At 54.5% G+C, this 14290-nt stretch overlaps 4 protein-coding genes across 4 annotated transcripts; 1 reads left to right on the plus strand and 3 right to left on the minus strand.

Moving 5' to 3' along the window:
• Window positions 1–1376: 1376 nt before the first annotated feature.
• On the minus strand, window positions 1377–3498 carry SODALDRAFT_326918 (dolichyl pyrophosphate Glc1Man9GlcNAc2 alpha-1,3-glucosyltransferase). The gene is made up of 4 exons (XM_028610297.1): window positions 3276–3498; window positions 2890–3162; window positions 2324–2817; window positions 1377–2262 (listed from the first exon to the last, which is right to left on the minus strand). The coding sequence occupies exons 1-4, from the start codon at window positions 3350–3352 to the stop codon at window positions 1601–1603; spliced, it is 1506 nt and encodes a 501-aa protein (XP_028470566.1). The 5' UTR covers window positions 3353–3498; the 3' UTR covers window positions 1377–1600.
• A 769-nt stretch (window positions 3499–4267) lies between these two features.
• On the plus strand, window positions 4268–5772 carry SODALDRAFT_336376 (concanavalin A-like lectin/glucanase; the record flags this gene model as incomplete). The annotated part of the gene is made up of 2 exons (XM_028612587.1): window positions 4268–4377; window positions 4476–5772. 2 exons carry the CDS (start codon window positions 4268–4270, stop codon window positions 5770–5772), a joined length of 1407 nt encoding a protein of 468 aa, XP_028470567.1.
• Window positions 5773–6000: 228 nt separating this feature from the next.
• On the minus strand, window positions 6001–8064 carry SODALDRAFT_23033 (Creatinase/aminopeptidase). The gene is made up of 2 exons (XM_028607364.1): window positions 7987–8064; window positions 6001–7891 (listed from the first exon to the last, which is right to left on the minus strand). Exon 2 carries the CDS (start codon window positions 7745–7747, stop codon window positions 6230–6232), a length of 1518 nt encoding a protein of 505 aa, XP_028470568.1. The 5' UTR covers window positions 7748–7891; window positions 7987–8064; the 3' UTR covers window positions 6001–6229.
• Window positions 8065–9117: 1053 nt separating this feature from the next.
• SODALDRAFT_23064 (transcriptional activator Mut3p) lies at window positions 9118–12649 on the minus strand. Its single transcript, XM_028607365.1, has 5 exons — window positions 12165–12649; window positions 11304–12048; window positions 10592–11221; window positions 10115–10499; window positions 9118–10056 (listed from the first exon to the last, which is right to left on the minus strand). The coding sequence occupies exons 1-5, from the start codon at window positions 12523–12525 to the stop codon at window positions 9163–9165; spliced, it is 3015 nt and encodes a 1004-aa protein (XP_028470569.1). The 5' UTR covers window positions 12526–12649; the 3' UTR covers window positions 9118–9162.
• Between the last annotated feature and the right edge of the window lie 1641 nt (window positions 12650–14290).

Raw genomic sequence — 14290 nt, forward strand, 5'->3', positions numbered from 1 at the left:
CTACCGTCCATTGGCAGTAGGTTGTCGCTCTCAAAGAGGTAAGGGAAAATACCAGGTACTGAGGAAGAGACCGCATGGTCTTGGTTCGATGGGGTCTCCGTTGCGTCCTATTGGCGGCCCATTGTGTTGGGGCGGGGCTTGTCCGGCACCCGCCGCGGTGTGTGGGCACGCGCGTGTGTGCGTGTGTTGTGTGGTGCGTGAAATGTCCCGCTACTTCGTACATATTCTGTTCCCTGACGACAAGCGTTGTCCTCCCGCCTCCTCCAAAACCACCACTCCACCCTCGAGATTTCCTCGGCTTTGGGCAACGACACCGCCTCGTCGTTTTTCACCCACGTTTTTGTACTTGACTTATTCGCCGTAATCAGGCGAATCAAACATGAGTTTGAACCAAGTATTTTGGACATATTTCTGCTTCACAATGCTCCTTAATAGCTGATCGAAATAATATCCCGATGGGTAGGTCTCATTCGGATTGAAGGCCTCGTGGGAGACTGTGACACGGGTGCAGTCTAACGCGTCGCAGGCCATACAATGACGCCACCCATAAAAGTTGATAAAATATAAGAAAATCTTCGGATTTTTCAATTGTAATGGAATGGATAATGATTTGTTTTGGTTCATTCATTCGATCCCATCGCATCGCTGCTTTATATCCAACGTATTGTCCTGAAAGTCACCGGGTCTTCCAGACCTTGTCTTGGCCACCTGAGCCTCTCATCTGGTATCTTAGTTTTCAGACATCGGAAACTCATCTGTGGTGTTGCGAAGCTGTGCGTCGGACTCGGATGCGTGCTTGTCTTGTTGGCTTTGGAGCAATTGCTTTATTTTGGTGGTCAAACAGGGCAGCTTCCTGAAGGTGAGAGCGGGTCAAGACTCCCGGGCATGTATCCGATGGTGTTACATTTGGTAATTAACTGTGACCCGCCGCTTTCCCCCTGTTCTTTTACCCATATCAGTATGGACACTAAAACTAGACGTATCAGGGGAACTAACAGCAGCCAATGTTCATATACTTATTAAAAGGGGGGTGTTTCCTCTTGAATTTCGGTGAGCTGTAGACATACGGAAATCAAAGTATGTCGTAGTTTCAGTTTCTTTACAATTCGTTTGCTATTTTTTCTTCCTCTGATTGACAAGAGGAAATTTTAACTTCTCGAGCTGTGTATTTCAATGCTTCTTTACTTTGTTGTATTCTCAGAACGAGAGTCCAACGATCAAGAAACCTTGGCGAGGTGGACGGTCCGGAGGAACAGTACCTCATTAGGTACCATCTTTATTTCTAAAACAGGAATAGACTGGGCTTCTTTACCCCACCTGTCGTTGGCGTCAAAATCAGGGCCCGCTTATGTGGCTTTCAGCCTTCCAGAACACGTGGCTTGTCCAATTTTGATTGGCTACTTGCTGACTCAGTTAGGACGACGTCAGGTCTCTCGATGGGGTGTCCGAAGGGAATCCATTTCCCAAAATATGGTTCACAGGCCTCAATGATTGTGGCTGTGGCAAGTCCCACCATGGGGCAGGGTGTCCTGTTACACTCTTAACATATGTATGTTCCTTATTAGCACCGGGTGCCTTTCTTTGCGAATTTTCGGCCACTCTAGGATGCGAAGTACACAACCATGAAACCAACCCAGCTCCCCACGACCCCTATGGCGCAGTACGAGCTTGTGAACATGAGTGGTAAGAACTCATACGCTTTGCCAAACACCACCCGATGCCCTAGAGAGCAGTACATGATTAGGGGGATGCTGATGGCTATGTACAGCGTACTAAAGCGGTCCAGCAGGAAAAACCGCGCCTTCGGTGATGCAGGCGCCAACCGATCAAACACCATGAGGAACAGAATCAACCAAAAGATGGTATATACCGTCTTAATGGGGAACTCCGCCGGCGTGAACAGGAGGGGAAACAGAGATACGTGTCCGGCGACCGCAAGGGGCCGGAATGCTCCCAGGTAGCGGCGGTCTTTGAGGGCGATCAGGGTGAACGGGATAATGACCAGAAGAATAGCCTTCTCGTGGACATGCCACCCAAACAGGAACGAGGCATACCCACACAGCGTCACGGCGCCAATGAAAGTGTCCCAGGTCGGCTGGTTGAACAGCTTGAGTAGAGACAGTGCCTGAAAGAACAGTGTCAGGGCGAAGCAAGTATTCGGCGTGATTTCGGGCAGTACGGCAAATGCAGTATCCCCGACCAGACCACGAGTGACGCTATTCACCGCATCGAGATTGACCGGCAGCTTGAGTCGTGGGGCCACTATGCTGTCGTTAGCAAACTGAACGCTGGCTTCAACTTCTTCTTGGAGCCCCTGACTCACCGTATATCAATACTCGATCGGCAAACGAATACAGCGCCCAGACGTTGGGGGCCCAATATGCGTGGCCTAGTCCGCGAGAGAAGGGGAAAAGACGGCTCAGGAGCTGCGGGATCTGGCCTAGATAGGCGAACGGACCAAATGCGGCTGCGAAAATGGCGACGATGCCTCCGCCAAGTTTGATGCAGTTCATGAACTGAATGCGCATTACTGACTTGGGATGGAGGCAGTAGGCACGCAACAGGAAGACGAAATAAGCCGGGGCTAGGTACAGGTATATGTGCTTCATGCACAACAGGGCGGCAAATGCTAGGCCGCTCCAGAGGAGAGTTGACTTTGACCGGGCCCAGACGAGGGAGAGGATCAAGAAACCGTACATGCACCCGTTATACTGGAAGTGGATGTGGTCGATGATCAGGAGGCCAGGGGACAGCAGAATCGAGAGAGCGGCTGCGTGGTTGGCACGCTTGGTCGAGAGCTGCGAGGCTGCGACGAACCTGACAGTCGGGTGAGCTTCGGCCACGTTGCCGCTGGTACGTGGGGCCACGAAAGCCAGGGGGGAAACATACTCGTATAGTGCGTATAGCAGCACCAGCTCCGACAGAATGACGGTCCATCTCTGGAAATATATCGTCCTCCAACTGTCATACTCCAGGTTGAAGACCCTGACCATGGCTGGCTCGACGAGCTTGGCGGCTTGCGACAAGCCCCATTCGAAGTAGGCAAAGAAGGGGGGATAGTCAAGCGTCCATTCTGATGTGGTGTCGTAGTACCACCGAGACAGTGGGAGGCTATTGGTGATGGCAAGCCAATTCCTGTGAACCTCGAAATCGGTCGATTTGCTGTAGCGTAAGGGGCGGGCCGTTAGCTCTGTACAAATCTACCGCACAGGGACCCAAGCCAAGGAGATGAGGGATCCAGACTTGTGATGAGGGTAGATCACCTAGAAACTTACTATGCAGGAAATAAGAGAACCTTGAATGCCCCGGCGACCAGGGCACACTGCCCAAGGGTAGGGAAATTCTCGGCCATCGTGGCACGCGCAGATGGTCCTTTATGAAAAAACGATCCGCATCGCAGGGGGGGTGGTAGATTTCGGAGGCCTAATCGCCGACAACTCTGCTCTGTTGAGCAGGTGTGTATGTGGACCTTGTCGGGAGCTCAGTTAGTTGGGCTGGGGAGGGGGGGTTAGAGAGAGTCGACGGTCAATTGTTGATTGCAACGGGGGGTGAACAGTCTGTGCACCACCTGCAGTTATTAGGACATCTCAGGTACTTCGTACTCCGTAATTACCCCAAATTTCCCCTCCACCTCCACCTTGAAGTACCTAAGTACAGCTACGGGATGTGGCTCCCCGCTTTCCCCAGCCACTCTGGTGGTGCCCATACTGGTATGGTACTCTTGCTTCTTTCCTTGAAGCCAGAGTGTCAGCAGGATCGGAGCACTCAAAAAAAGAAAAAGAAAGAAAAAAAGGGAAATAACGAGACTCTTAGACCCTACAAGGTCACGGATGGTCTGCAAGCCCACTTGCATCACACAACAATCGTTCTCCCTATTGAATTTCATATAGAACAACTTTGGATCGTTCTGGAGCTTCACCGTCCATTTTTTTCCCCCTTTTTCCAAGAGACCAATCTTCGGAGCCCAACTCCGAAGAGCCGCTTTCCCAATTCATATCGTCGACCGCCCATCATTTTCGAGTGCCAACTGTCCTCAAGCTACTGAGACATCATACTAAGGATTCGGCCTGTTATATTGGGTTTCCCTTTCGAACATACTCCGCCTCAGCTCTGCGAATTCTTTTGCCGGCTTGGTTCATAAGAGCTTCCCTGTGATCTTTGGACATCCAATTGGGTCCACGACCGCGACAGCTTCCTGCGTAGCTGGTCTTCCTACCCGTTGTTCTGCAGTCGAATTTTCGACAGAGACCAGTCTTCATTTTCCACAATGCATGTTCCAATACCTTCGCTGAGCTCTACGCTCGCCCTGATGCTGGGTGCTGGCCTCGCCCAAGCTCAGTACCTGATCAATGAGTTGAGCTTTGGCTATGACGGGAAGTAAGATGCCACCACAGCCATGCCTCTTCCCCACCCGCCACATACGTACGAATATCATGTCTCGATGTGATGCTAACCGTTTGTCTGGCCCTTAGCAGTATGGGAAGAGACGGCGTCATTCCTCACTTCGATCTCTCGGGCAGCCAACAACCCCAACTCCTCTCGAACAAGATCATCCTTACGCCCGTCGCTCCGGGGAACCAACGAGCTGCCATTTGGGCCGATAGGAAGCTGGACTATTCCAGCTGGATCGCCGACCTCGAATTCCGAGCCACAGGCCCCGAGCGAGGGGGTGGCAACCTCAACATCTGGCTGACGTCGGCGGGGCCACGAGACGTCAGCACCAACAGCGTCTATACCGTCGGCCATTTCGACGGCCTCGTCCTCGTCGTCGACACCCACGGCGGCGCTGGCGGCATGCTTCGAGGCTTCCTCAACGACGGCTCCATCGACTTCAGCTCCCACAAGGACATCTCCAGACTCGCCTTCGGCCACTGCGTCTACGCGTACCGCAACCTCGGCCGCCCCAGCCAGATCAAGATGCGCCAGACCTCCAACAAGTTCGCCGTGGAAGTCGACGGGCGCCTCTGCTTCGAGACGGACAAGGTTCGCGTCCCCGCAGGCTACCAGTTCGGCGTTACGGCCGCCAGCGCCGACAACCCAGACTCCTTCGAGATCTTCAAGTTCGCCGTCATGGCCGAGAGTCTCGACTCCCAGAACACCAATACGCAGAATGGACAGGCGGACGCGAACCAACCCCCCGCCGGCGACAACAATGCCGCCCGGAGGACGAGACCACCTGTCGTTGTCCAGCAACAACAACAACAGCAGCAGCAGCAGCAGCAGCAGCAGCAGAAACAAAAGAAGGACGAAGGTTTCTTCGACAACTCCAACAGCAACGACGGCGTGAACGATCCTTACGACGTCGCCGACCAATCTGCCGACGTCTTCACGTCTTCGGCCGAGCAGTTCGCCGACCTGCACAACCGCCTGCAGAGCATGACGCACCACATCAGCAACGTCTTCCGCACCGTCTCCAAACACGCCCGGGCCAGCGAGCAGCAAAAGTCGGAGATCACCCGGCTCGTCGAGACGATCAAGACGGATGTCATCCCGCGCATGGACGCCCTTAAGGACCTGGAGCTCAAGATGAGCGATCTCGAGCGCGAGATCAAGTCCATTCGGAAGGACGTCAACACTAATGTCAAGAACAGCGAGCGTGCGCTCAGGACTGCCCTCGGCGAGCATCATCGCACCCTCGCCAGCTCGGTGTCGGAGGCTGTTCCCGGTCACGGCAAGCTGATATTCGTCATCATCGGCTCGCAGATCGTGGCTGCCATTGGTTACTACATGTACAAGCGGAGGAGAGCCAGTTCGCCGAAGAAGTTCCTGTAGTTTTCTCTGCTGGTTCCCTGTCTCTTCTTTATCGTTTTCTTTGCTTTTTTTATGGTCAAGTCGGGAGGCATCCGTAGCAAGTGATTATACGCAGCTAAATAGAGGGCGATGGGGGGCTGTCTTGTATTAAACACGCAAAACAAGCGAACAAGCGAACAGCTACGTGTTACACGCATCATGAGGGACTACTGTTACTGTATGAGGATTGAAATGGTTCTGGATTCTCCCCCTGGTTTATCTATCTCGCCTGTCCACGGCGGCGGTTTCGCACCTCTGCATATATATTGTTCCCTGATAACGTGCCGAACTGTTTTAAGACGAATACTCCGTAACAAATGGCCCAGACATCAACTCGTCTAATCGCATTGAAACCCCCGTTTGAAAGGGGGAAAAAAAAAGGGTACGCCGAGACGAAAACCCCCATTGCTCCTCCAGGTTCCTTTCTCCCACGAAACCATTAGATTACCTTGGGCGCGCTCGTCAGATTCTCATATCCCGTCTCAGTGACCAAGATGTCATCCTCGATCCTCACACCACCGACGTGATAATAGCGCTCCAACTGCTCCACGTCAATGTAGTGTTTGTGCCTGTCGCTACGGAGGAAGTAGCCTTCAATGTACTCCCGGCAGAAATAAATCCCGGGCTCCACCGTGACAACCATGCCCGGTCCGAGCTTCTGTCGTCCGCTGTACGGCGGAGGCGGCGCGGCCGCCGTTGATGTTTCCTCCGTCTCGTCAGGTTTCCAGGCAATGCCATATTGACCGGAATGCATAGCGACAAGGGTCTCCGGCGAGACGAACTGGCGCTTCGCCTTGGCAGACCTCGAAGCGTTGTTGTTCCCACGGTCGAGGCCGAGCGACTCCAGCTCGAAGCGCGAGAGCAGCAAGCGATCCCGGCCCGAGACGTCGTGGGTCTCGAGACCGATGTGGTGGCCCAGCCCGTGCGGGAAGAAGGCCGCCACGGTGCCGGCCAGCCAGATCTTGTCCGGGTGGCCCTTGAGGATGCCGATCCGGTGCAGCACGGTGAGGGCCAGGTGGGCGGCGCGCAGGTGCAGGCTGTAGAACAGGACGCCGGGGCGGACGGCGTCGATGCAGGCCTGCTGCATGCGCTGGACGAGGCGGTAGATGGTCCGGCTCTCGGACGAGAGGGCGTCGGTCAGGGGCAGGGTGCGGGTGACGTCGCTCGCGTAGCAGGCGTACTCGCAGCCGGCGTCGAGCACGAGGAACTGCTTGTCGGCCAGCGGCTGGTCGTTGGCTTCGTAGTGCAGGGTGGCGGCGTTGTCGCCGCTGCCGGCGATGACGGGGTAGGCTTGGCGCTTGGCGCGGCGGAGGGCGCACTCGGAGTGGAACAGGGCTTCGACCTCTCGCTCGTTGGTGAAGTCTGCCAGGCGGTCTCGCACGGCGCGGTGGGCGGCGGACGAAATCTCGTTGGCCTTCCGGATCAGATCGATTTCGTAGTCGGTCTTGATGACGCGTGCCTCGTCCATGGCTGGCTTGAGCGAAGCTACGTCGAGTTTGACCAAGGACCGGGCTAAGAAGTCGCTATCAAGCTCCACGGGAGCCTGGGTCCGGTCGAGGAGGAAGATGATAGGATCATCCTGCTGATGAATGTAGGCGTGTAGAAAGGCGGAAAGCTCACGGGTATATCGCACGGAATCCACAGCTGACTTTTCCAGGCATTCGTCGAGCGACGGGGTGCGGCCGTTCCACAAGACCTGGCGGGGCTCGACATAGGGAATCCAGAGAGTGAGGTGATCGGTCGCGAGGTCGTACGTCACAGCGCAGTCGGCCAAGTCGGCGCCTGAAAGGTAATAGAAGTACCTTCGCTGGCGGAAAGGGAGGGCCTGGTCTGAATACTCCCACGTCCGGGTGGGCTCGCCGGGCAAGAAGACAAGCCCATTGCCAGTCTTAAGCTCAGCCGCCACTTTCCGGGCGTGTAGCTTGGCTTCTCCATGTGTCAGCTCTGTGTGCATCATCTCACCCCCCCTACCCTACCCTATCCTTTCTCGAATTGGTTTCTCAGAAGCTACCCACCGGGATATCTCTTCTTGGCAGTCTCTTGATGAGCATCTGTTTCGAAGTCGACTGGTGCTAGGCCAGAAAGTTTCACGTCTATTTTCCTGGAGTCCTGTCATGTCAGACGATACTCTTGGCGTCACTGGATAGCCGTCTCCCAGCGACTGGGTGAATTCGAACGCAACACCAGAGAACATACAGCCTAGCCATCTCATCGATGAAAACGTCCTGTGCGTGGTGAGAGCCAGTGCCAGTGTTCGTCATCGTGGCAGTGAATGAATGCAGGACTAATGAATATCTGCTTTGCTTTATTTCCACGGAGGAGGAAGGATCCAATAAGGCATTCGTATATTGAAAAGGCTTGATGGAAAGGATCGAAGTGAATGCTTGTTGTAATTGTAAAACACCAAGACAGTGTCCGTACTATGATGCCCGTTCTATGGTGGGTTGACAAGTCGAAGTCGACTCTGCTCAAGACTTGATACCGCCGGGATCGCTGTCAGCTCCTTGTCGTCAACCGATATCCGTGCAGGTCATTGAATGCAAGTCTGCAGGAACGGTCGAAGATGCAGTTGCTGACAGGATGGGAGTGAGATGACGGATAGACCGCCCTCGTTATCATGGGGGATGGATCCTCCGTACGTTATTTAAGGTACTTGACATCCAGCTCTCACCGCATTTTGTCCTGCCCCGTTGATCTCTTACCACCTGATAGCTGCATAAGCCTCGTAAAGTAGATATTCTAATTACCTGATTGTCGAATATTTCTAGCGCCTCGCTGCAAGCTTCACGCCGAGAACTTGAGAACTTGATCATCCCTGGATTCAAGACATCTATTCGAGATCGGCGGTGTGAACCGTGTGATCTCCCCAGGGGTACCAGAAGACCGCGAATAAAGTAAGCAGGCCATTGGCAGAACCAGCAGCCAAGATTCATGTACTATCCTTGGAGAATGACTCAAAGAAACCCGAGAGGGGCAACCAGTCTGGCATCTGCCAGGGATGGCTTGAATGTCTGTACCATGGGCCGTCTTCCTCATTCCCATATACACTCACACCGACTCCTTACCTACCTTAGGTATAGGTATCCTTCCATGTCGTGTAGACTTTCTGCGGGAGATCAGAACGGAAACGGGGCGTAATGCCACGATGAACAATCCCCTCTCAACCCCCCGAAACCGTTTCTCTTACAACGCCTCTATGTACGCCAACTCCGACCACCTCTTCGTCCCCTCATCTTTCAGTGCCAAGCCCGGTCTACTCCCTCCCCGAATGGCAGCCATCTAATATATCGCCTTGGAAGAAAAAATCGCGGGCTCCGGGCCGCAGAGTTCATTAAAGAATATCGGGCGCTTCCCTCCCCCTTTGGGCCCGGTTCACATGTTCTGATATCCTTCCCGACCAAACATGTCCCCCCAATCCCCCTGTTGTTGTCGTCCCGACGCCGCCAGCATGCGTTCAAGTTCTCTGTAATCTGTCGGCCGTTGCATCTGGGCCGCGCGCCGCGCTAGCTCCAGTCGTTGCGCGTCTCCCGGCATCCCACCCGCTGCGGGATTCTGGTGCATGTTCGATGGGTCCAGCCCGAGCGGAACCTGATGAGATTGTTGCTGTTGTTGCTGCTGCTGCTGCTGCTGCTGCTGCACGAAAAAAGGTGTCGCTGCGTCTAAAAGTTGCTGCGGATCCATGCCCTCGAATGCCCCCGTCATCGGAAACGGAGATGCGTCCAGCGGGGCACCGACACGCGAGTGCGCTGGCCCCGGACCCGATGACCCTGCTGTCGGTGCTGCTGCTCTCGAGTAGCCCAATTCAAGCATTGGCTGGTTCGGGTATGCGAACGGGTCCTCCGACGGGAACATCAATGAATCGAGTCTGTTAATTGAGTTGTTGGTGTACATCGGATGTGTTGGTGGAAACGCCTGGCCCGCAGCCTGCGAACTAGGCCCGGAACTCGTGCTGCCCGGTGTCTGCGATCCCGCATCCGTCGGCAGAATCTCCTGCGAGTGAGGCACGAACGGCGTCTCTCGGGATGTGCTTCCGAACGATCCCTGCATGGGCGCGTGGCACATGCCCCCGTTGGGTAAAGAAGAGCTGGCAGGTCGGACGAGCTCTTCGGATCGCCGTTGGCTAAGAGTAGATCGAAGCCCAAGCCCCGGATGATGACCATAACCAGGAATGGAACCAGCCTTCGGCGAGGGTGCCGATCGCTTCTTCGTGGGTATCGTCTGGGCCCTTGCCTGCAGAAGCCGCTGGGGTAGTTGGTCGAAGAGAACCTACAACAATTAGGCACTGCGCAAAGCTAAAGGGAACAATGGATCGGGCACGACTTGCATCGAGCGCACCTGCCACTCTCTCGGCGGCTTGGCTCTTCGACTTCAGCTCTTCGATCATGTCTCTGCCCGCCTTTGCGTCGCTCAAGACGTCACCAGACCCAAGCTTCTCCGGATTCTCCACGGCGTAGAATACCAAGGAGAGAATGGAGATGTACTCGGCATACAGCATGAACCAGTATGGTCCAGCCAGTACGCCCTGCCTTCGAATCTCGATGCCGATATGGACAATGTTCCGCGAGACGCTAACCACCGCGGCTGCGCACGCGTACGACAGCTCATCCACATGCTTTCCGAGGCTCAGGCGGGGCGAGACGTAATGCAGGAAAGGTCGGTAGAGAACCAGCTGTACATGGGCATACGAGAATCTCAGAAGGTGACGGACCCTGGATAATCCTATTAGCACCTGTTGCGATAAGACTTCCAATGAAGCCCAATTCCGGTCGACGCCCACATGGAAAAGAAAAGTCTGACGTACCGGATGACCTCCATCGAACCCTCTGAGCTCGGCCGCCACTGCTCCGGCAAGTCGACGTACCACTGCTGCAGTTCGCCCTCGATTTTCTTGATGCTAGCGTAGCTGATATGATATGTCGTGCCCGGCTTGTCCCCCCCCGTGGCAGATTGGCCCAGGCCTTTCAGGGGGTAAACATACTTGATAACCCGGGCAAGAATTTCCATCAGTCTCGTATGCGCATTGAACGCCTCGAAAAAGCTCATCGTGCCGGGAGGGGGCTGGATGATGCCGTCGTTGGTAATGTATTCGTCGTCGACTTCGGTAGGATAAGGCTGGTCCATGTCATCGGGGTTCAGTAAAAGGGGGAACCCCAGCATGGCGGATACGTAAATGTCCATCTGGCGAACGACGTAGAACACTCTTCGTCGGACCTGTTGCTCAATGACGGTGATTTGCTCGTGTTGAAGATTTCGATGCAGGCCCATGCGAACGGCGGAGCGAAGGGCGATGCCGACGAATGCGTAGCACCCGCTGAGATTGGAAGTGGCCTGGAGAAACAGGATCATGAAGAGAAGCGCCTGTAGGGAGGTGAGATCCCGACATTCGGTGATGTCCTGCAGCACGTGTCGGGCAGCATTGTAGTATTGGGAGCTACGCCGTAGGGGTTAGCCGGGTAGCCCAGCCCACGAAGCAAGCGGGAGCGAGGTCACACGTCTGACCACCTGAAACTCACCCTTGTTCCACCGTTTGTTGATACGCCGCCTGTGGGCCGCTGTCGTCGAAGTTGTCGTACATGCATCCCACGGCCATAACGGCGTAGAGCAGTCCTAGATACCTCCGCTCCTCATGCGTCATGTTTTCGTAGGGCTCCTCGTAGATGCGATCAAACATTTCATAGAAGCTGGGAATGTGAACAATGCGAACCAAACATGTCGCGCAGTTGAGCGAGTAATAACAAAGTTTGCGTGCGTATTCTTTCGGCGGCAGCTCCGGTACGTGGGATGATGTCGGTTCCCAGGGGGAGCTTCCCGTCGAAGCACCCGAGCCATGATGCAAAAGGCCTTGGAGTCGCGCTTTCCGTGGGAGAAATGGAAGTTGGTTGCCGGGTCCCATGAGGCCCTGGAAGTGCTCTTTCATGCGTCGTAGGAACACGGCACCAGACGATACGCCGTGGAAATCCCAGCCACCCTGATCGTCCAAGTCTAGCTGGCCGATTGACTCGATCATGGAGAGAAGTTGAGCGTCTTCCTTGTCGGGAGATGGTACCTGGTCCGGCCGCAACTTGGTTTGGACACGAGCCAGTTCCCGGTTGCGAAATTCTTGCTGGACGGCAGGGTCGAGGTTAGGATCGCTCAGGTCTACATCGGGGATAAACGTCCGCAGAAGCGTCTCGGCACGGTGGAGTCGGCTTTCTAAAGCTTCAATATACTGCGGGGCTGGGTTCCTTCGACGATTTGATGGTTTATCGTAGGTGCATTCTGAAAGGTCGGGTCAGTAAGACGGACGAGACGACGGGAGACGAAGTTCCCGGCCTTCCTTCCCACATATACAAAATAAGCAGACACAGAGCCGGCCAGGAATCACCAAAACATACCATAGCTGTACGCAGAACAATGGGTACATGGCTGTTTGCCGTCGCATTTGATCTTTTTGCGCCGGCATTCGTCGCAAGCGCGTGTTACCCGACGACGTTTCTGCGCGGGGACAGACGGGGCTTCCCCGGCAGTGCCACTACCTCCAGCACCACCGTCTGGATCTTCAGACACCGAGTGAACACTATTTGTTGGCGAATGCGGCTGCTGCCCGTGAGAACCAGTGGGTGAGATGGGGTGCGGCAGGTCGTCTTCGGACATGTCGGTCGAGACGGCCGTATCGACAGAGGGCGGCGGTTTACTCGAAGTCGAAGACCGATTAGGAGGGGGCATACCCTCCATAACGGGGCTTACCCTTACCATGATAATCAATTTGGCGCTCAGAAAATTGTCTGGCCGCTGGTTTTCTTGGCCTACCGAGAGACGAGAGACAGGGGGATTTGTATGCACTTTGGAGAGTGCTACCTACCACTCATTTTCCCGGGCGGAAAGGGGAAGAAGGGGGAAGAGAGAGAGATGGCAGCCGGCCGGACAGCCCAAATCCGAGTGCCGAAAGATGGCTCCTGGACTGGCCAGCCGTTTGGGATCGAGCCTAGGGACACCAGGAACTGGTCACAAAGGTTGAGCAGTGGGAGGGAGTGTGTGTGAGAAAAGAATGTAAAAGGAAGAGAGAAGGGCCTCCGTCACAGTAGGTATGGAAGGAAAGCCAGCATTGAGCACGGGACTTGTGCTTCTCAACCGACAAGAGTGGTTCCTGGCCGAGGTGGTATGGGTATGGGCCGAACTAATAAACAAGGGGGCCTGCATTTGTCGACTCCGAGAGGCTCGCGTCGAGGCAAGGTGAAAAGAAGACGCGAGATCAATCACTGTACGGAATACGTACCGGCCTACTCGGCCGGGATGTGTCGAGTCAACCAACTACGGACACTTTTTACCTATAGTGTGTAGGTATCTAGGTATAACTTCGCACACCAGGATTGCGGATTTGCGGATTTGGAGCGGATCGGTCGAGTACGAGCTTGGCGGTCGCCTGAATGGTACCAAGTCATCAAGTGCGTCCAGCACCGTCGGCACAGTACGAGTGAGGGTATGAGTGCGGTGTGGAGCGTGGAGCATGGAGCGTAGAGGTTAGACGTGTAGCCAAGCTCGAAGGGGGAGGTCGCATGGGATTTGTGGGACGGAATTGTTGCAAGCATGGATCGACGCGACCGTTTCAATTGACCGAGAAGACCGAGAGCGGGGCAAGCTGCATACAACGTACAAAGAGCACCAAATTCATTTATCGGGTTTCGTATCTTGGGGAAAGAAGAGGGGGCACAGCGCTTGGGAGACGGGAATACGACGGAACTACCCGTAATTAAGGTAGGTACAACGTAATTATTAATGGCAGTCCCTCAACGAGACAGCCCACCATCTCCTTTTTTTTTTTCCTTTTTTTTTTTTTTTTCCTCCTGCTGCTATTGTGGTCGAAGAGGAAAAAGAAGAGGGAAGAGAGGGACTTATATCGAGAGTATACCGTTGGTGGTAATTACCCAGGACACCCACGATAACACTCCATCCAGCTTCGCAACAGGGTACAGGGACTACTGTATTGGCGGCCAGAAGTCGCAGTGGTGCGTACGTTGTACGGCACAGCTGGCATCAATTACCACGTACGTACATATTATGATGTAAGCCTCAAAGGGCGGAGGATGCCGACGGATAATCCTCAACCAACAGATGTTATGCGGAAGTATCATACACTCGGACCTCCGTGGAGAGATCCAAAGATGGGCCGATCTACACAACAAGAACTATCTTATGAAGTACTACCTGTTGGACCCAGGAACATCCAGGAAGAGTTAAACCTGCCGGCGTAGACTGGGTAGGTTGCATTTATGGAGTATAAGGTAATAAAAAGGCGAATGAAAATAAAATACCTCACAAAGCCACATCTCTCGTGACCCTCGTCTAGTACTCCGTAAATTTGTACAGGCACCGTACAGCGTATGTACGTAAAAGCTTACATGTGGTCTTGGTATGTCCCGTTGCTGGCTAACTTACATTTGTATCCTGGCATCACAACGGAGACGGCGGGGCGGGTGACGGATTGGATCGGAGGCGGCGGGCGAGGTCCGGGGAGCAGCTT

The sequence above is a fragment of the Sodiomyces alkalinus genome (genome assembly GCF_003711515.1).
Source record: "Sodiomyces alkalinus F11 unplaced genomic scaffold SODALscaffold_1, whole genome shotgun sequence".
In the NCBI taxonomy this organism is placed as follows: Eukaryota; Fungi; Ascomycota; class Sordariomycetes; order Glomerellales; family Plectosphaerellaceae; genus Sodiomyces; species Sodiomyces alkalinus.

Bases quoted from the DNA above. Each gene is read 5' to 3' on its own strand.
- SODALDRAFT_326918 (XM_028610297.1), bottom strand. From the start codon at position 3,352: ATGGCCGAGAATTTCCCTACCCTTGGGCAGTGTGCCCTGGTCGCCGGG. The intron at 3,163-3,275 runs GTAAGTTTCTAG...CTTACGCTACAG, and splicing joins GTTCTCTTATTTCCTGCATA to CAAATCGACCGATTTCGAGG. The intron at 2,818-2,889 runs GTATGTTTCCCC...CCCGACTGTCAG, and splicing joins CTGCTATACGCACTATACGA to GTTCGTCGCAGCCTCGCAGC.
- SODALDRAFT_23033 (XM_028607364.1), bottom strand. From the start codon at position 7,747: ATGATGCACACAGAGCTGACACATGGAGAAGCCAAGCTACACGCCCGG.
- SODALDRAFT_23064 (XM_028607365.1), bottom strand. From the start codon at position 12,525: ATGGTAAGGGTAAGCCCCGTTATGGAGGGTATGCCCCCTCCTAATCGG. The intron at 12,049-12,164 runs GTATGTTTTGGT...CCGACCTTTCAG, and splicing joins TTGTTCTGCGTACAGCTATG to AATGCACCTACGATAAACCA. The intron at 11,222-11,303 runs GTGAGTTTCAGG...CCTACGGCGTAG, and splicing joins CAACAAACGGTGGAACAAGG to CTCCCAATACTACAATGCTG.